We start from the raw sequence: 20,601 nt of genomic DNA on the forward strand, positions 1-20,601 counted from the left end.
AGCTGGAAGGGTTTTGCTTTTTTGTTTTTTGTTTTCAAATTCTACCCCCTGTAACACTGACATAATTTGTCTGGATTTTAGTGACAGTGTGAGAGTCAAAGTGTGCCTGCAGTACATGACCTCAGTAATGCAAGAATGTATTTCTTTCCATGCGTCAACATGCATGGAGCCTTTTGCATTTTTTTCCCTGCTTATTTTCTTTATTTTTCACAACTATTTAACTAAAATCTCTGATTGTGATTTAGGTCTATATATGTTGACTGTGAGGGTGCAGTTATGAAAACACCTAAAGGAAAATGAAATCATCAAAATGAAACTTCTTGGGGCGGTGACTAAAAATGTTGGGAACCACTTCTCTAGAATACAATGTGAAATGTGCACACTTTAGTTCTAGTGCTGTTCCAGACTATGGGTCAATTTAGTGTCAAACACGTGTAATTAGTATACGAGTTTGTTTCTGTGCATGTGGGTGTGTGTGTGTCAGGTGAAGAGAGCTGAAGACTGATCTCAAGTTCAGTTATTCTTGGCCAAAGCAGAATATACTTGGCAGTGCTTTGACTGGCCTTCAGTAAACTTATTGACAACAGCAGCAAATGAATCTAGATGTGTGCTGACAGGCCTGGCTGCACAACCAGCTAACACAAATCTCCATGCCAACGAGAATACGCATGCAAACTAGAACCTGACCCACAGTTTATGTCCTGCTGCTGTGGTGTATCCGGGATGGATTTTACAGGTTTTCACAGTTTGTTTTATTCCTGGAAATTAGTATGTACAGTGAGTAGATCAGCACATATGTGGAAGTTAGCTCAACAGGGTGCCAGCATGCTTTTTTGATCATCATAAACTGGAGAAATGTGGAGGCTACAACCAAATTCCACATGGTTAGAAAGCTACTGTAGCAGATACAGTATACGATCATTCACGGCACTAACTTGGGGTCTGTGTCTTCTTCCTCCTATGGGGAAAGAAATGATATATGGAAAAGGATTGAAGCCAAAGAAGGCGCGTGAGAAAAAAACAGATTTTGAAGGAAAGAGCACAGTCAGTCCAAACACATGTCCTTTAACTGAAAGGCCCTTCTGAGAGAATGCGGAGATAGAAAACCAGAGCAACATGAAATCAAAGCGTGCAGGCCAGGACACAAACACACATGCAACAACTAAAGCACCCTGCATCTATAGAGAGGGCAGGACCTGGAAGTATGTAAGCATTTTTGGCAGGGTTTCTGAATGGGTTTATGGTACTTACCTGAAATTAAGATTCCACTAGCTTGCAATGTTTTACATTTTGCTCTACAAAAAATGTCCAGCAAATACCACACTTGTGAATTTGTCTTAAAAACAACAACTATAGAAGCAATCATGTTAAAAGCACAAGTGTCAAGGTAGTTGTGGTGATGCTGAGTCATATGTGGTTGCATTTTTTTTTCATAGCATATTGTTAGCTTTATTTGTCGCATAACATTAGCTTTTGTCCATAGCCTAAAGTTAGCTTTATAATTTTAACGACTGCATTTATGCTTCAGAAATCATTATTGATATTTATTTTTCTCAAGAGGTTGATATGTCAGAATTATGGTACATATTAGACACCTTCACTAATTCACTTAATACTTAACTAATGCTTCATTATTAATGTGCGACTGAACAATATGTGGTCAGAGGCAAAACGTAATTACTAAATGTTTCCATAAATGAAACACATACAGATTAAAAGCCATTAAACCTGCTTTACTCACTAAAAGCTAATAAATCCCAACTACCAAGACCTTTTTTTTTTTTTTTTTTTTAAGGTAAACTGAAGTGAATGGCAAACTACTTAAAGCTAACTCTGTTGACTGTAACCCAACCAGTGAACCAGAGCCCATTGATGTAGCTCCATCCCTGGTCCATAGAAAAAGAGAGCTGCCAGGATTTTGGCTAATTAGAAACAAGTGTTACACCAGCGGTGCCTTTTGGGCTGAGAGTGTTTTTGGCAGACATCAGTTAGCATGTTGTCAGGACTCTGTTCCTTTGCCAGATAGTTACCCTGTAGAATATTTAAACAAGATGTGCAGCATGCCTTCAAATGTCTATAAGTGGCTGTGTCAAAACATTAGTGATGGGCTTTTTCAGTGCTAGCTCTTCAAGTGAGAAGTGTATTTGGAGGGGAAATTAAGCATGAAATAATATAGGCAGAGCAGAGTGGAAAATTTCATTTTCCTCAATAAATTCCTTCAGGTAGACTGCATAGATAAATGTCCACTAATCTGTGGCCTAGTGAACCACAGCTCCTTCTGGATCTGCTGACTAAAGCACATAGTCGGTCATGAAATCTCCGCTATTTGCACATACAGTACACCAACATCAAGAGTGAGGTTGCTACATGTTTCCAGTATATACCACATTTAAGATTTACTGTATATTTGTGGTAGACTGTTGAGACCATCTGTATCTCTGCAGCTACATATAGAAAATACTCAATTTAGAACCACCAGGAGACATTTGAAAGTTAGGACTGTAATTCCTGGTTCTACAAATTGTTGGTGCCACAAACAGACTACTCAATAACTTACCACTCGAAGCAACCAGTAGTAATGTTACGCAGGGGGTAGGCTACCTGATATTGACATCTGTTAAAATGGTCGTTGCATCAGAATATCATACAGTCATAAATTCTCGCCGGGTCTTAGAATGAAAGACCATGCGTTTCTCCCCTGTCCTGTCTTTCATGATGTCCAAGATGTCACAGGTAGAAATGTGCTTACAACCAACTGTCAGATGCAAAATCGTCAGCAAATATGGCATTTGTAGTGGTTTGTATAATTCTAGCTGTCACGTGCAAGAAAAAGACCAAAGGAAGACAGAAAACACGCATGTGGACCCATTCTGAGGTCACAGTACCAATGATATTGCATGTCTTTTGCTCATGTTGTCAGATGTCTCTTTTGACTGATCACTGTCACCTGAGCTCCAAGTGCTCACCATGCAGTGTGACACACTACATGAGGGGGTTCCACACAAGATCCCAAGACGTTTGTTTCCAAATCATCACTTCGTTACATATCAGTTTCACATTTCACAACTTTTAGTGCAGTTATGCATAATTAGACTCAATATAACCAATTAAATAAGAAGGAACATATACACTGCAAGTGTTCCTCAGCATAAAAAGACGGTTTTGGTGTTCTTATAACTGGATTTGGCTTGTGATGGTGTCACACCAATTGGTTGAAGGAGCACAGCTATCAAGGTAAGTGCTTAACCTTCTCACAATTTTACACGACAGCGATTAACTGCAGTATACGGATGGTTTCACCAGGTTATGGATGGATGGTACCTACCCATTAAACTGCTCTGACAGCCCCTGGCTCTCCAAAAGCCCTCGCCTCTGTCCCATAGCCACCTCACAGGCATTGACATTGGAGTACAGGTTGATGGGTGTATTATAGACAGAGGGCTGTGGGACATTGGATTGGGAGGAGGGAGCTGTCACTCTGGCTGGAGAAGAGGAGTCAGATGAGGAGGACGAGGGAGATGGGGAGGTGAAGGCGGAGCGAGCAGGACTAGCCCTTGGAGCAGAGTTGGCTGGAGACGAGTCTGGGGCAGTGAGGCTGGACTTGAGCGGAAACGGAGGCTGTAGTGGTTGAGAGGAAGCAGCTGGCGTGAAAGCAGATGATTCAGAGGGGATGGAGGCGACTTTGGGGGCAGTTTGGGTGGTGGAAACTGTCACCACGCTCCGGTCCCCCCCGAATGGCCGCGCTGTCTTGTTGTAGGCAGGGGTTGGCTGATTTGTTGGCTTGGTGAATGTGGTGTTTGGAGCAGCATGAGTGATTGGGACAGGCTTAATGATTTCTTGAGGTTCATCCTGGGTAAACGTGGGGACACACAACATGCAGCACGCACAAAAAACTACAATAAACTACTGTGATCATTCACAAAAGCACTGCAAAACAATCATATCAGTATTTTTCACATGAATAGAAGTCATGCCTGTGACTATAAGACCCTCGGGTCAGTTATGCACGCCAAGCAAAACTGTGTGCTGACATCATCTCAGAAGGGCACAACAAGCATGCTCCCTTTGAACTGACGTGATCTGGTGTTCATTAACAGAGAGGGATTTAATAACTTTACTTATTATGCAGCTCTATAAGTGAATGTTTGACTTACCTTAGGTGCTGCGTCTTTGGGGGGTCTGTGAAGAGAGAGAGTGAACTGTAAAATTACTGTTCATTACATAGATTTATAGCTTCATTCATTATCTGGCATTAAAATTTATATATATTATATTATATTATATTATACTTTTGTTCGGCAAGGCAGTCAGACCTCTAGAGAGGATTACTGGAGAGGAATTATACAGTGTTAATGTGCATATGAACATTTTCACAACAGCTGTCTGACAAAAATCTTTAAAGTATTGTCCAGTTGTATTTAAATCCTCTAATACTGACAAAGCTGATTCCAGATTCTGTATGTCCAGAATCTTAAATTTCAGACCATCCTTGAAACAATCCTACAAGAAAGATTTTTTTTTAACCTGTTAATACCTAATTTTGCATTTCTGTAGCAGACAGAAACATGAAATGGACAAAAAAGAAGCTTAGACCTTCGAGTGAAATGCCGCTGCTCTACTGCTGATGAAATTTCTTATGAAGTTCAATAGACTTCAGATCTTAAAAGGGAGGTGCATGCAAATGCTGCCTCACGTCTTAAAAGGCAGAATAGGATTCTTATTAACGTGCTCTGGTAAACAGTTAACTGCAATTACATCCATTTAAGGTACAACAAGTTGGAAAACCAACAGTATATGTGAAAATACTGGCACATGAATACACATTTGGGTGTGTGTGTCCATTTGTGGACTGGTGTTGAAGTGTGGAGATCATCTGATTTACACTTATGATTTAAGCAGCTGGAATGTTTCCTTCGCCTAAGGGAGAGGAGGGTGCTATGTCTGTACTCTTGTCCCGTGAAGAAACTGGCAAAAATCCAACAAGTGTTCATTTCCCAGTTTTATTTGATTTGTAATACATGCAAGCAAAAAAAAAAAAAAAAAAATTACACATTTAGTGAAAACGTCTTCATTGAGGCCTCACTTTTTGGAAATGATTCCATTAAAGCATTAAAACTCAGACAGCTACCTCTCTCTGTGTGTTATATTTAGTCAAGACATGCAGCCAATGTGCCCCTTATCTCGAACATTAAAAAAACAAAACAGACAGTGACGAAGCGTGGGCTGTTCCGCACCAGGAATTACGGTATGTCCCCTGACCTGCTTCCTGTGTTCGCCGTAAAACAGTCAACAAACTCAACACGCATTTCCTTTCTAACACTGGATTATTAAGCAGCCCCACCCTTCAACCACATGTCCATGTCATCTGCGCTTGTACTGACATTTATACTTTCCACGATGCACAGTACAATTATTTTCCAAATTCTGTGCATAAAGAGAACCACCAAGCTGTGCCACAGGGACATTAAAAGGTAAAATTTTTTTTTTTTTTTTTAAGTATTAAAGATCAATTGCAAACAGGATCTTGTCTACAATGACGGAGTGTGTATCTGGCATCAGCTGGGCGGGTTCCCTGTCTGTCTGTCTTTTCCCACACAGCAAACTAAACAAACACTTGCTCGGGTGGTCCACTGAACATCTGCTCCACTCAGCCCCTCACGGTCTTCCTGATCATTTTTGCTTACTTTTGCTGGGCTATGACAAAGAGACAAACATTGGGTGAGTGTGTGGGTGCATGAGTGAGTTTATTGACTGTTGACCAAGTGTCCACGCGTACATAATGAGGTAGACAGTGTAATAATCCAGTAGAGCTAAGTAGCATGACATCTATCATATTATTCTGACATTTTGACATTCTGTCAATTAAACTTAATTTCACCAGAAAAAAAAGCAATCATCATCTAGGTAACAACCATAATTTTAAAGTAAATTAATAAGAATGGATTGTCTCTCTAGGAAAATGGATAGAAGATATTTACACCGAATAAATCAGAACGGCATTCAGAATTCAGTGCAGGATCCAACATATTAGCAAGGAACCTATTGTGTTAAAGATACAGTTTTTGAAATAAGGTGTGAGGGGATGGCAGAGGTCTGTGACGGGTGTTAATAACCACTGTAGAATATCTGGCTCCCAAGCGGGGTGGCACAGTGGTGCAGTGGTCAGCACTGTCGCCTCACAGCAAGAAGGTTTCGGGTTCAAGCCCCGGCTCGGGCTCAGGATCTTTCTGTGTAAAGTCTCCATGTTCTCCCTGTTCCTGTGTGGGTTCTCTCCTGGTACTCCAGCTTCCTCCCACAGTCCAAAGACATCAAGAGGGGACGAGGCTGATTGATACTCTAAATTGACTGTAGGTGTGACTGTGAGTGTGAATGGTTGTCTGTCTCTATGTGTTGGCCCTGAGATGAACTGGAGACCTGTCCAGGGTGAACCCCGCCTCTCACCCGAAGGCTGCTGGGATAGGCTCTAGCCCCCCCGCGACCCTCAAACAGGATAAGCGGTATTGAAAATGGATGGATGGATGGATGGATTATGGATGAATCCCAAGCCAACCAGCTTGGCTCTTTGGTGTTGCGGACAGTGAGCATGTTTGGTGTCCTGTAGACGAGGGTTCAAGACCAGCATGGGGTGACAACCTACCTCTACTCCAGAGCATTGCTGTAACTTGTAACATACAACGGCTTTCGCCTGTTAGTGAATGCGAGCCATCACAATTTGGATGAATTTAACATCAGGTTTTAACATTATTTCTTAGCCTTAGCTTGCCAGACCTTTCTCGTTAATCAAAATTTGAGTTGTGCAACATTACTGTTCTGGGACTTCTCTTTTGACGTGATCATTTTGCAGATGATTTCAAAATAAATTGAGCTCTTCAGCAAAAAGTGCCAACTACGCATTCAAGTTAGCCTGGATGGTTTTCAATCAAGTGTGGTCCTCATCAACGTCTATGACTGCCCACTCAGCCTCACACACAGAAAGAGCTCCCGAATGTAAGAAGGAGGTTAACCGGAGGAAAAAAGCCTGAGGGCAAAGCAGGCTGACGCATTTCCACTTTGCCTGTGTCTCTTAGAGGGCCAAGAGAAACAGTCTGGCATGTAGCATTTGACTGAGTGATGGAGAAGCTGACACACATCTTTCAACACACATATGCAACTCCTGCCAGCCTCAGAACGTTTTTTTCTTTTTTTCAGGGAAAACAACTCATGCAGGAGCACCTTTCAATCTTGTTGCTCTCACATTTTCACAGACAGTTTCTTGGAAATGTTCCCAAGAAACATCTTTAATGGTTCCATGTATTAGGCTCCTCATTCCGTACATTTGTCACCATCATTTGCTTTATCCTCTCAAGGGTTCTGTATACTCTCACCACACTGAATCAGACTGGGAGCTAGAACTTGGCATGTCTATCATACTATATGTAGAAAGCTGAGTGCTATTAAAGTCAGGCACTGGTTACATTATTCCACCCTCCAACTCCATAGGACACCGGGAAACGCTGTTATTCAGACTGAGTGCAATTTTCCACTAAATGCAAAAGAATTGAGAGGAAAGAAAACAAAAGGGAAGAAAAAACAACAGAAAAGCAAAACAAAAACCCTCCATCTGAGGGAAGTGGAATCAGTGGGTGTGGAAAACAGATTTTTTTGGGGTATATTTTCTGTATTTTGAAGCCGCCATCCATGACCCCCCACCACCACCAAATTCCCACTGCTCCCTCACATTTAACTGAGAATGAGCACCTAAATCTCATGAAGGACATTTCCCGGACAGAAAAGATTTAAAACAGCTGTATTCTAGAGGCAAAGCTTATTAATAAGTAACTGGACTGCTGCAGCAAGTTGCCTGGATACTTGACTAACACGGTTACTGCACATGTCTGCTTGTCTGGTGTCTGTGTACACGTGTCCATTTACACTGTTAACTGACACAAGGATGATTGTGACAGAGAGCACTCATGCCATTAATCTCCATGTGCCTTGACATGCTCCTCCCCAGTCTGCACAGTACAGCGGGACACTGTGCGGGAACTGGTAATGAGTGAGCTCCCTTCACCAGCGAGATGGAAGGAAGATTTTACCACAGGACCAGACACAGAAAGATCAGATTTGCACTGGATTGCTTTTACTAATCCAAGATGTTCCAAGACTAGGGGTTGGGGATGTAAACAATGTGTACACACAATATGGGTGTCACCTTGTGTAACCTTTTCCCTACACATAAAGTGGAGTATAACACGAGAGTGTGCGGTGACAATGTGGAGGCATCATTGTATGTAGGGTTAGTTCAATAGACTGCGCAACATGAAGGACAATGACTTAAGGTCATGCACGTTTCTGTCATGAGTTCCGTCTTGGTTACAGATCCATTACACCCCTACTATCACAGCTGCCTGCTGACTATGAGTAGTCGCTGGTTTGATTGCATCAGAGATGATGCAACAGTGGTACTTTTAAAGCAGAATACTTCTCTAAATATTTTCGGGTAACAAAATTATCTGTCAAAAACAAATGATCTGCTAGTCGTATTCAGAATCGGGCTATGATACAAACTTTTTAGCCTTATACGGTCAGGTAGAAATCAAAAATAAAGGAGACAGAATTAAACATAAACCAAAACCACCACACACTGCTTGTATTTCTTATCATCATTATATTATTTTCTCTTTGCACACAAAATCACACCTCCTATATATTAAACTGAACCATTTTCCAATTACCAACAGTATAGAGGGCACTATCCTTATCATTATTTTTACTTTTATAATCATTAAATCAATTGTGGGTGCTCTGAGTAGCTGTGGCTCTGCATAATAGCTGTGCTTTACTTGCCTGCCTTTGTAGTCCTATTATTTTGTTTCTTCCTCTGCCAGGGTCTTTCGCTCTAAGCTTAGAAGTTCTCTCTACTGCCTGATACTATATTATTACTATGTCTAATAACTTGTGGTGCAAACAGCATTTTTATTGGCAAATGATTAAGAGAGTCCAGTGGTGCTCATAGTTTTACTAGAAGATTTATGGAAGAGGGCCAGTCTTATGAACAGCTTTAGGAACCTGACAAAAAGACTGTGTATGCACATTTCTGCCTTAGTGTGTGCATTGTTGTATTTGTGAATCCACACAAGAGTTTTATGTATCTGGCTAAAGGTAGGGAAGCAAGAGAGTTTTCCTTGAAGTCAGATCTCTAGATACTGCAATGAAGGTCCAAGCACAAGCTCCATATACTTTCCTTTTTTTTTTCTTCTTCAGCCCACCGCACCACATCTGGGCTCAGGCAGCCAGGAGTCAGTGGGGGCCCTGCACTGCATTTGACTGTCCTCTATTTGCATTAGCTATAATCTTAGCATAAGACTTGTGTACATTAGTCATGAAAATATCAGCAGATTTAACCCACAGCTGCACAGCTGATTAGTATGAAGCAACAGTGAGTGGCCTGGAGCCAAAGAAACAACTCTACAGTGCTATAGCTACAGCACTGTGTATTGTGGGACAAAAATACATGATTCTGTAAACTCAAAGGTGCGGTTTTGGGGAAATGCATTTTGAAAACACAATCGATTCACGCCTCAAGTGGCAGTTTTTGCACATAATGCTCCATATACTCTCCGTTATATGTAGTGTGCATTCTTTTGAAGTTTGACCATCAAAATCTAAACAATTCAATCACTGACCCCATTTAAAACATTTTACCAAAGTTGAAGAAACTCCCATGAGGCGTTACTGAGATATATGGCGTTCAAGAGACTAGGACAGAGGGATGACGCCCAGCGCAGGGGCATAAAAAAGGAGAGAATGGAATGAAATATGTTGTAAAAATAAATTATTTTACAGCTTTCATGGAGATTTTTATAGAGTTTGTGAAAACTCAATAAAAAAATATTTGATTAATGGTCTGTTGAGTTAGGCAGTAATACAGAACATCTGATAAATTTGGTAGAAAGTTACGCACACCCCCTCTTTTAACTGCCCCATTCCCCACTGGAACAGAATGTGTGTTCTAGGCGCACAAAAACAAAACACAAAAAAAGTGCTTGTGCTGTGGGAGAGGACAGGAATTCTAGTACAATTCATTGGAATATAGTTGGATCACTGTTGGTCTGTATTATCTTTGAGGTTTCCAAACCAGGTGTAGCCAGCCTCAAACTCTGAGGAGCGGTGTTTTGTTGCACTGTGCTGCATATTTCAATGACAATAAATAAACATCAATTATCATACTTTCCTAAGGCTACTTCCCACAGTTGCCTTTTGTAACTGCTTGGGAACAGTCTTTCCATCACAGAACAAATGCACTCGTAAAAATTTGCTGAAAACTGCAAATCAACTATGTGAGTGAATCACAGGTGACGTGTTGGTTCAAACAGAACGTATTTAAGCATCACCAGACTGAAGGTGAATAAATTTGACTGAAAAATTAACACCTGGGGGATTTTTAGTCATCTCTTGAGTGTTTTAAAGGAAATAAAGGCATACAATTTGATCGCTGAAGATCAAATAAACCAAAGGAATGTATGAGTTTGTGCTCCTGAGGTAAATGTATTAATGTGTCTACTAATGACTCAGTCAGACATGATTAGCTTGAGTCAACATCTGCTGTCCTGGTGAAACTTAAGCTGTAAAACTTCAGCAAATGAAAAACTCACTTCCAGGGGGGGCGACCTCCTTACAGATATAAATCGCACTGCTGTAACTCTTGCAGCAACATTCTCAAACAAACATACAAGACACAATGCATCGTCTCCTGCGACTAGAATCTTGGCAAAGAGTTTCCCCCCTCAGAGCTGCTCTCTGCTCATTCATCTGATCTGTTAAGATTTACGCCACAGTGGCACGATAGGATAAGAAGAGGAGGTCCAAACCCCTGAGTCCATTTCCTCCCTGATGAAAACATGTTTCTCATCACTTAGCAACAAGGAAATAGCATATTGCCATCAATAATCTGGAGTGCTGTTAGGCTAGACAATATACAGTGAGATGCTCTGGTATGTGAAACTTATATTTAACTTGTATGTTCCAAAAAAAGCTACATATTAAATAAGTGACGATCGTTTTTCTTCTTTTCACCAACTGTTTGACTTACTTCTTTTGGCCTACAATTTTTGCATCGAATTCTTATATAATGCAACAAAACTGAAGGCATATTCATCATCTTTTGCCAATTTTGGAATGTTATCATAACCCCAACGGTTCTATGGGTGACCATCAAGTCCATAAGTCAAATCTAGGAGATAAAGAGAAAGTTGTAAGTTAAATAGTGCCCTCGCTACAAGATACTCACAGAAAGCAGTTTACAAAAACATTCTATGTTGCCGCCCGTGCAAAAAAGAACCCAGTAACCTAACAACCTCACCTCACCCTTTTTATTAAAAACAAAGTCTTGTGCAGTCTATTTATAGTGTTTCTTCAACAATCTCCTCAATATTCCACAACCTCACTTCTAAAAATGCCGTTAGAAATAAACGTAAGTCATGTATAATTTATTTATTTTTGGTTGTAGTTTACATGTACTGTGAGACCGGAATGTTTGATGTTTCACTGCTCATGGAAGATTACATGCAGCTGCAGGACAGGACTATTTTAGGACTATTTTCCCACGATTAAAGCACAGCGACTCATTTCTCCCTTGATGTGGTGATGGAATGACGGGGCACGCAAACCAGGCTCTAAGTTTTTCTGTCAACATGTTTTACAGCTTTGAAAGCGTGCGTGCTATGCCTTCACTCATTGTCTCGGACACTAACACCGTTCCTCTTTACACTTGGCTGCAGAAGTCTTTGGCTCATGCTCAACACAAGGTATCGCTCTCAAGGTAAAATAAAACCAACAGGTCAATGTTATAATTACCAAGATACAGGTGAACAGAGTTTGACGACAAAGTAGCAACAAGTCTGAGCAATTTAACTGTATCATACCAGAAATCTAAGGTGAAACTACACACAATAAAACTTCCTGACATGTATTCACTTATCAATTTATTAGGTACAGTTACAACTAGAGCAGTGGAATACAACAGGCCTCGCTTCATGACCACTCAGCTTTTATTGGATCTGTCACTTTGGAAGCTATAATTTGTGGTACTGTTGAACTGTCGTGAGTTTTACTGAGAGGTATTCCTGATATATTGTCAACCCAGAATCATAGAAATGCGATGGAACAGAGGGGTTTTTAGGAGCTTTCATTACAATGCTCCCGCAGTAAGGCTTGAATACACTAAATGGCCCAAAAATACCAATGTCTTCCTTTTTCCTAATGGCAAGAGCAGAGGAGCAGCTGATGAACTCAACATGATCTGACACAAAACTGAGGTCTGATCTGATGACTTCAACAGATTTGAGTCTATACACGACACAGACAGGAAGAACGTGTCTAAAGCCTCAATTAAGATTAATAAACGTACAAAACAGATGGCTCTTAATTTCTTCTGTTTGGCATCAGTCTGGAATATTTACACTTTCAAGTAAAGATTTTAATGCAAGGATTCACTTGAGAGAGGGTTTTGTAAGCATTTCACCTTTCGGGTGTGTCTTCACTAAAGGTCCGGGAGCATCAAACTTCAGAAAGAGTTTAAATAAGACCTTTTCAATACGTTTATTCAAGATACATTAAAGGAAATACGCTTATTTGCTGTCACTCCCAGAGCCTGACAACAAGTTAGTTACCCTTCACTACTCTGTGCTATATTAGGGAGCTGAGATGCAGACAGCTAGTTAACTTAGCACAATGAATGGAAGTGAATGGGAAGTGTTAGCGTACCTCAGTCAAAAGTCTTTACAGATAAGGTTCAGAATCTTTATATGTCTTCAAGTAGATTCATCCTAATCCTCCCGTACAAAGTTGGCCATGATTAGTAACAGCCGTTGCTCTCCTGTCAATAAACAATGAAATCACTGCGCCCTGTTTCTGTTTAATATACTACAATAGTTGGCAATTTTGAATTGTTCTATCAATACAAACATTATGTACAACTTTAGTTATTTTGATACAAGAAAAAAATATGTTTAGAAAAGTGTATTTGACTGAGATATCCAATACTTCCTACCAATTACTATACATTGTGCTAAGCTAACTAGCATTCAGCTGTGTGGGTCTCAGCTCCCTAATGCAGCACAGAAGGGAGAAGGGTATTTATCTTCTTGTCTGGTTCTGAGGAAGATAGATAAGTGTACTTCTCCAAAAGTTCAAGTCTCTTTAAATGCATTTAATAATGTGAGACAATATGATGTAAGCTGTACTCTATGGAACACAAGGGAATCCTTATGAATCCAATATCACGCTCACCAATCTAATCACATTATATTAACAGGATACATGACCTACTGGTCAATCTCAAGTATTATTTTAACATTTCCAGCCTGCCTACTCAGGGACAAAGCTGTTGTAGCAGAAACACTTTACTGTTTTAAATTAGCAAAACAAAGTTGTGATTAATGGTCTGTTGAGTGAGGCAGCTAAACTTTTACTCTGATAAATTGATACTTAAGTCACACACTCAGCAAGTTCTAAAACATCACACTACCTCATTCTACATGGGTCAATATGTGTTCACATACATACTGTACCACTTGGCTCTGGACACATTGCTGAAATAGGTTTAAAACCACACACTTATGAGGAAAATAAGTTGCTTATTACATAAGAAAACAACTTTACAGCAGACTTAGATAAACTGGAGGAAAAGAACATGAACTACTCTTATTTTTAATTCATTGCGGTCATGTGCTGCGTGTGCAAATTTTACCTCTGGAGAGTGAGGCTGAGATGACCTGTGCAGGCTTTGATCTTGTTCTGGGCCTCAAGGTGATTCATGCTGTCAGTGGAAATGCCATTAATGGAGAGAATAATGTCTCCAACACTCATCTTGGCTTTGGCTGCCTTGCCTCCATCAGTCAGCTGAAATGAAACACATGCAAAAAATGTTAAAAAAAAAAAGCTCATTGTGCACATTTTTGCTGCAAAAATAAGCATTTTCAAAGCCTTTTTTTTCCTTTTGACAAACAAAAACTTTTCTTGCTCGATTGCAAACATTTGGAACTTCAGATATTTGACTAAAAAATGTTGTGTACATGTTTTATTTCTGATAATTATTCATGACAATGATCTCCTTTCCGTTTTCCATCTTATATAACATTGGTGAGACAAGATAGTCATCTTATTCTCTTCGCATCACAACACCCATGGGTCTGGATTCTTCCTTCACCAAAACAGTCTGCCCATAAAAATGCCAAAGAATTCCCACAATGACAGCTCATGCTACCAAATGACCACATGATCACAAATCAGATCCACATGGCTTTTTTGAACCACAGACTGAACAGAATTTACGAAATTTGAGTTTGCATGCACAAAATATTTCACTTGCACACAAGTACATCTTCATTTAAAATATGAAAAACAAAAACTGACAATTTCGATTCAGATTAAGATGTTACATGCCTCTTCCAGCTTTGCACATTTGCATTTGGGAAAATTAAGTCCCTCCAATTCTTCCACGGTGACTCACTCAAGCTATATCAGTGGGCTGGTTAATCGTAGTCTTCAGTTCTCCGCTCAGATTTTTAATGACATCCACTGTTTCTGCTCGGTCTGTATTTATAGAAATGTCCTGAGGTGAACCCGGGGTTTTTCTTTGCTGTGGTGTTCATCTGTCATCTAACAGGTTGAAAGCACTGAAGCAGGTTTTCCTTAGTCACTTCATTAACTCGGCTCAACCTCGAGTCCTCCTGGCCCACATGCAAACGATTTTCCTCATGTTCCCAAGATCCTTCACATATGCACGCTAACACTGGTATTTCACTATTGCAAATTCTTAACATGGTTCTTAAATGGAGTATATTTCCAAAAAATAAATGAAAAGTGAGGATTTCTTTCATTTCAGATGTTATAGGCCCGTGATGGTTATTTTCCTCATCGATTAATTCGTTGATTATTTTTGCAATTAATCTATGAACTGCTTGGTTTATAAAGGGTCCAAAAAAATGTGCTACTCATAATTACCTAGAAACTAAAGTGACATGATGAAATTGCTTATTTTGCCCATTCAACAGTCCAAAATCCAAAGATGACTTTTTCGTCCATAAACTACAACAAAAACAAAGCACGAAAATCATTTTATTTGGGATCTCTTGCCATCAAATGCTGTACATTTCTGCTTGAGAAAATATAAATCTATTGAGCAAATCCTCACAATATTTTGCAGTTTACGCTCCTTCAGCTAATTAATTAACAGTTACTGTTGCAGCTCTGTGCCACTCCCACATGACCAGGCACAAGTGTTTCAAAACGTTTAATAATCTCTTCTGAGACGCCAAGCTGAGACTCGCACTTTAGAGAGTGAGCAACTCTTGATGACGGCATGATTCTACCAGGTGTGATAATCATCAATCACTCCTGCATCACTCAGAGTACCCTGTTACACGCTTGAAACCTGTACAGCCACTCCAGCTACCACCATGCAGGAACAAAAAAGAACTCTGTGTACTCAATCTTTTATTCTGATCGTAACTCTCAACAGTGTCAAAGAGCAGAGCCGTAAATGGAGAATGAAGCTACACGGGGACATGGGAAGCAAACGTGAGGCTTAAATGTGAGCGACTCAGGTGAGAACGTGTTGAGAGGAACAGAAGTCTAATGAAGAGTATTTGATGTGGGGGGAGGAAGGACATTTAAGCCGTCACTTCCATCGAACTTAAGACTCATTCCGCAACAATATGCTTCTAAAAACTTCAACGCTTCTGTGTTGAGTTTTATCCAATGGCGGCTGAAACAGAGCTGATCATTTTGGAGTTTGAGCTAATTTACTGAGGTCAACAGAATCCCAACAAGATCTCAGATCAGAGGAGGAGAGGTTGATATGAAATTGAGTGTGCGGCAATGCGTAGAGGGAAATTTTAGGTTGCGAGTCCACCGGGCCGCAGCTGTTGCGGTCTATGTCAATGTGAGGTGTAATTACATTTCTGAGGAGGTTTTTTCAGGCTACTCGAGGGCAGGCTAGGATATGCAGCGATGCCCTCCAATAGGTTATCGACTCAAACTGAAACAAAATTATCATTCAGGGTTAGAAAAAAGTACCAACACCATAACCTATGCATAAGAGAGACATAAGAGATGCATAAGGGACACTTGCTGCAGTCAGTAATCGTTACAATCAATTGGACCAGTTACACTGACAAATATTGGCCTAAGACACTCTCACCAGAGCACAAAACATCTCAGTCTTTTTTCTTTCTTTCAGGTCTATTTTTCTTTCCTGTTGCACAGTAATGACACAATCCTCCCGGCCTTCAAAAGGACAGGACAAATGAAACCACTGTGGTTGCTTCAAACTCCCATTGTCGCCAATTTAGTAACGCATCATCAGTCCCTCCATAGTGTCACAGACGTCACGAGTACAAATCAAGCTTTAGGACATTTGGTACTTCTGGCAGAAGCCACTTAGAAGTACATCATTGTGAGATCAATCGATGTTGGTTCGAACATCAGTGACAACGTAAATGTACAACTCAACTAATTTATAACAAAGGTCTTGTCACGTTTCACATATCTTAAGGGCAAATGATACATATTATACCTTTTAACCTAATAAACACAAAGTATTCTCTCACCACAGCTAAAAATACATTCAGATTAGGTAACTTAATTCTTTCCTCTGGCCTCTGGTTTATAAAAGTAGAGAAGAATGTACCATTGTGTTAACCTTTACAATAACAGAATAGGGGAAAAGAGTGGGCAGGAAGGAGCGAAGGTATGAGGAAGTGACAGAGGTGGTGACAGACTGGGGGGTCAGCAGTGACAGTCGTGTTTTCCTTGTGTCATTAGCGGGTAACTGCAGTAGCGGGGAGAGTAGAATGCACAGTCGAGGCTGATGTATGCATACCAATGTCTCTGAACCCTATAGGGCAGCCACTATAAGTGTAGGGTACTCACTACACAGGCATGCGCAACAGTGTACAACACCGACTCATACACACACCTGCCAGCAATTACACTGTCTGTCCTGACTCATTTACTCTCAATAAAGCTTTTAATCAGCAAGGAGGCCAGTAAAGAGTGTAAGCACTCCTCAGAGACTGCTGGCATCTGCTGTCCCTTCCTCAAAGCTCTCTCTGTCCGCCTCCAGAGGTCAATGGCAGAGAAAAGCTGGCCAAGGATTGTTGAATGAACACGTCCCTGAGAATGGATTCCCCGTTCTCACTCCTTCATGTGTGTTTGAAAAAAAGAGACTGAAAAAGAGATCCATTCTCTCCTTATAGGGACCTAAGAAAAGACAATACTACAAAGATCTATATATGGTAGTTCTTCATACATGTGCTACTTCCCCCAGACGTGACAAGAGGAGAAGAAAAAGTCCCAGAGTATTATCGTGTTTATATGTGGGTGCATAAAGTGAACAAAGAGCAGTTCTTAGACTCAAGCACTGTGATTTTCACTTGGTTACAAAACAAATTGATGTTGCAGTAAGAATCCTTGGCATCCACAGCCTGTAAATATAAATCAAGAGAGGTCCGAGACCCTCGTGACAGAGAGCAGATAAGACATGAACCGCAACCTTGGCTGCGCAACTTTCTCAAGGGAGCTTTAACAACACGGTTTTACAACAGTAAATACAACCTACCATTGATCATTTAATTTTTGCGCTTAATTTGTAAAGCAGAATTTATCTTAAAACTGGCTGAGGTCAAAAAGAAAAGAAAAAGTAATCAAAACAGCGTTTAAATGAAAACAAGGTTGTTTTAGACAGTTAAAAGATGAGAAGATGATTGATGTGCCTCGCTAAGATGAATGGGATTCCAGCCACATAATGGTGTGGCTGCTGAGCTGCTGTGGTCCTCTACGCACGGCTGACTTTACTGCTGCGGAGTCAGTGATAATGACTGGTTGTTCCACACTACGCATCTACGGCCTCGGCTCCTGCAAATGCAGCTTGAACACGGCGTATTGAACAATATCTGAGGCCCTTCTTGTTGATTTTATAGTGTTTGGAAATTAGTAGCTAATTCATTTCATTACAAATGAATTTGTGGAAGAAGCACAGAGTTTTTGTGTACCGGTATTTGTAAAGAAATGAAAATATTCAGGGGGATTTTGTAACCAGAGGTAGAGAGGTAGAGAGAGAGGTAGAGAGAGAGAGAGAGAGAGAGAGAGAGAGAGAGAGCGAGAGAGAGAGAGAGAGAATGGCTGGACAAATTAACATTCTATTGCTTCCATGTGTCTTCAATCCATCTGTTGTAATCAAACGCAGTCATAAAAGAACAAAAATTGTATTCTAATTCTAAATTTATTCTACTGACAGATTGTTTTAAATGTTACACAGCAATAAACTATATAAGGCAATAAATGAAGGAAAATAAATGATTAATTTTAAAAAATGGCTTGAAAAAAATCCTATTTTAGATGCATGATACAACTAGATTTATGACAGGAAGTGTCTCTCCAGCTAAAGTGGAATAAACTGTAGCCAAAAATCTGTACGCTGGAATTCTTTACTAAAATGATCCACGAATTATTTTTAAACCCCTGATTCACACCACACAGTCTACATTTCACACAATCCTCTTTATGGGAAAATGAAGCTTCTATTAACTGTACATCCTTTAAGTCAACACATGTAATACAACACCTCATTATTTGGGATAATAATCCTCTTCCACCACTGGCGAGTGTGTCACTTCCTGCCTTTAGTGAAAGTATAGAGTAAGAAAGAGGGGTTGTGGTCATTTCACATTTGAGAAGTCATGTCAGGAAGTGTTTTGTGGTGAAAGCTGAAGGCCTTTGAGATGCATGTCATGTCTGTGTGGAGTAGACAAAGATAGAGGCCCATATAAGGAAAGGGCTTCAGTCTGATGTTATGTCATCAAAAACACACAAAGCTAGCAGGTTGACTCACTGCCGTTGCCTAAGACAGACTGGCTCACAAACATCTGACTAAAGGGGTTTTATGAGACCAATATTTTGGATACAATAAATTCAAAAATACCTGAGAGATGAAAATGTTTGTTTCCTTTTTAGGTGGCGACCCCGCATGCCCTCCACCCATACAGCTAAAAGAAAGTGTTTACTCAAGAATTTATCCGTCAAGAGAACATGTGATAGAACAGCACCCAGCAACCTGCTCCGAGAGCACAAGCAGAAGCTGGAGATTGCATTGTGAAAAGTCTTTTACTGTTGCACACCTGCAACTACTTGTACAAACTTCCTAAAAAAAAAAGTACAGAAGAGAGATGTGGAGTACAGCAATATGGGAGGGCGGGGGGACTAAGAGCTGCAAGCCAAACATCCCAATTAGAGGCACTTGACAGGAGGTAAACTCATGGTTGTCATGGTTTGACCCCAGTCTCTTACTACATCAATCAGGCTGCTGGAAAACACGAGATGCTAAGCAGATCTTCATAGGCGCTCTTAGTCAAATTGCTATGACAACGCAAACAAAACAACACAAAGCGGTACCAACACTGCAGTGAATAGTGAATGTGCTTTAGTCAGGTCAGAAACAGTGCCGGGCGACTCACCCTGCTGAGGCAGATGAAATGAAAAGACTCAAAGGCTTGAGACAAGTGCTGGTTCCTACCTCAATCCTTGCTTCATTCAGGTATTTGACATGGGCTCTTCTGGCACGATGGTTGTTAAAATTCACCTACAGGATTGTTCTTGTTCATGGAACAATGTGTTTTATGCTACTCGATCTCACCAAGAACAGCACGAGAAGTAATTGGACTGTATTTATATGGCGCTTTTCTACTGTTAAGGCACTCCTAGAGCTTTGCCATGTTGGTACCAACCTACTCATCATCAGAAGCAGGAAGGGGCTCGCATCTTGCTCAGGGAAACTTTGACACTGTGATGAGCTGTTACCACCCAATCAGTAAAGACGGGTTATTTTATCTACTCCACATGGGCACGTCTTCATATACTTGGACAGGGATGATTAGGGATTGATAAGATTTTTATATATACTTGTGCTTTTTACTGTTTTACTGCCACTGTACAGAAACACTGTAGATAAAAGGTATGCATGTCTGCCTGTAACATTTGGACATGCTCATCTTCTCACTTTCCAAGGCGTTGACAAATGACATCATTGTCCTGCAAAGAGTGGAAAAACATATGCCGGCACTGACAAAAAGAACTGATCAGCTTCCAGTTATTGATTTCCATCCGTAAGTGATGATTTCTACACTGAACAGATACCATGATAACAATACAAAAGTGAGACGCAACTAAAATATGCGCAAAAATATGGAGAAAATAGGCTATACTGATTACTAATCACATCTAACATTAGTTTCTTGCTGACTTTTTGGGGATAAAGAAAACAGCAATCCACATATTTAAGAATGGAGTTAACTCCTGTTGTTCCAACATCAACACACAAAAGAAGCCTTGACAGACATGAATCACGCTCCCACGGTCCAGAACAAAGCTTCCCACTTCCAGTGCCAAAGAACTCAGTGACTGACGTCTGTCTCGCCCTCAGCACCTTTCTTCTCTTCTTCAAGCAGCCATTGCTCCATCTCATCATATTCTGAATTGTGAGTAGGTCTCGGATGCTTTACAAGGTTCATTGTGTTGCTGCGGTACCTCGCAGTCCTCCCATACACTTCACATACTGGACAT

The 20,601-nt window shown here is 40.5% G+C and overlaps 1 protein-coding gene across 2 annotated transcripts in view; it reads right to left on the reverse strand.

Moving 5' to 3' along the window:
- Positions 1 to 20,601, reverse strand: part of pdlim5b (PDZ and LIM domain 5b) — a 44,660-nt gene that overhangs the window by 10,404 nt on the left and 13,655 nt on the right. Inside the window, exons 3-5 of one of the 2 annotated variants that reach the window (XM_086186671.1) lie at positions 13,730 to 13,881; positions 4,155 to 4,179; positions 936 to 958 (exon numbers count right to left, since the gene is read on the reverse strand). In XM_086186671.1, the coding sequence (XP_086042797.1) occupies positions 936 to 958; positions 4,155 to 4,179; positions 13,730 to 13,881 (200 nt within the window). Of the gene's footprint in view, positions 1 to 935; positions 959 to 3,325; positions 3,850 to 4,154; positions 4,180 to 13,729; positions 13,882 to 20,601 lie in introns of both variants that reach the window. The other variant, XM_086186670.1, reaches the window with a different exon arrangement.

Source organism: Aulostomus chinensis, chromosome 19 (assembly GCF_037954235.1).
Source record: "Aulostomus chinensis isolate RoL2024-O1b breed Wild chromosome 19, RoL_Achi_v1.0, whole genome shotgun sequence".
Taxonomy (NCBI): Eukaryota; Metazoa; Chordata; class Actinopteri; order Syngnathiformes; family Aulostomidae; genus Aulostomus; species Aulostomus chinensis.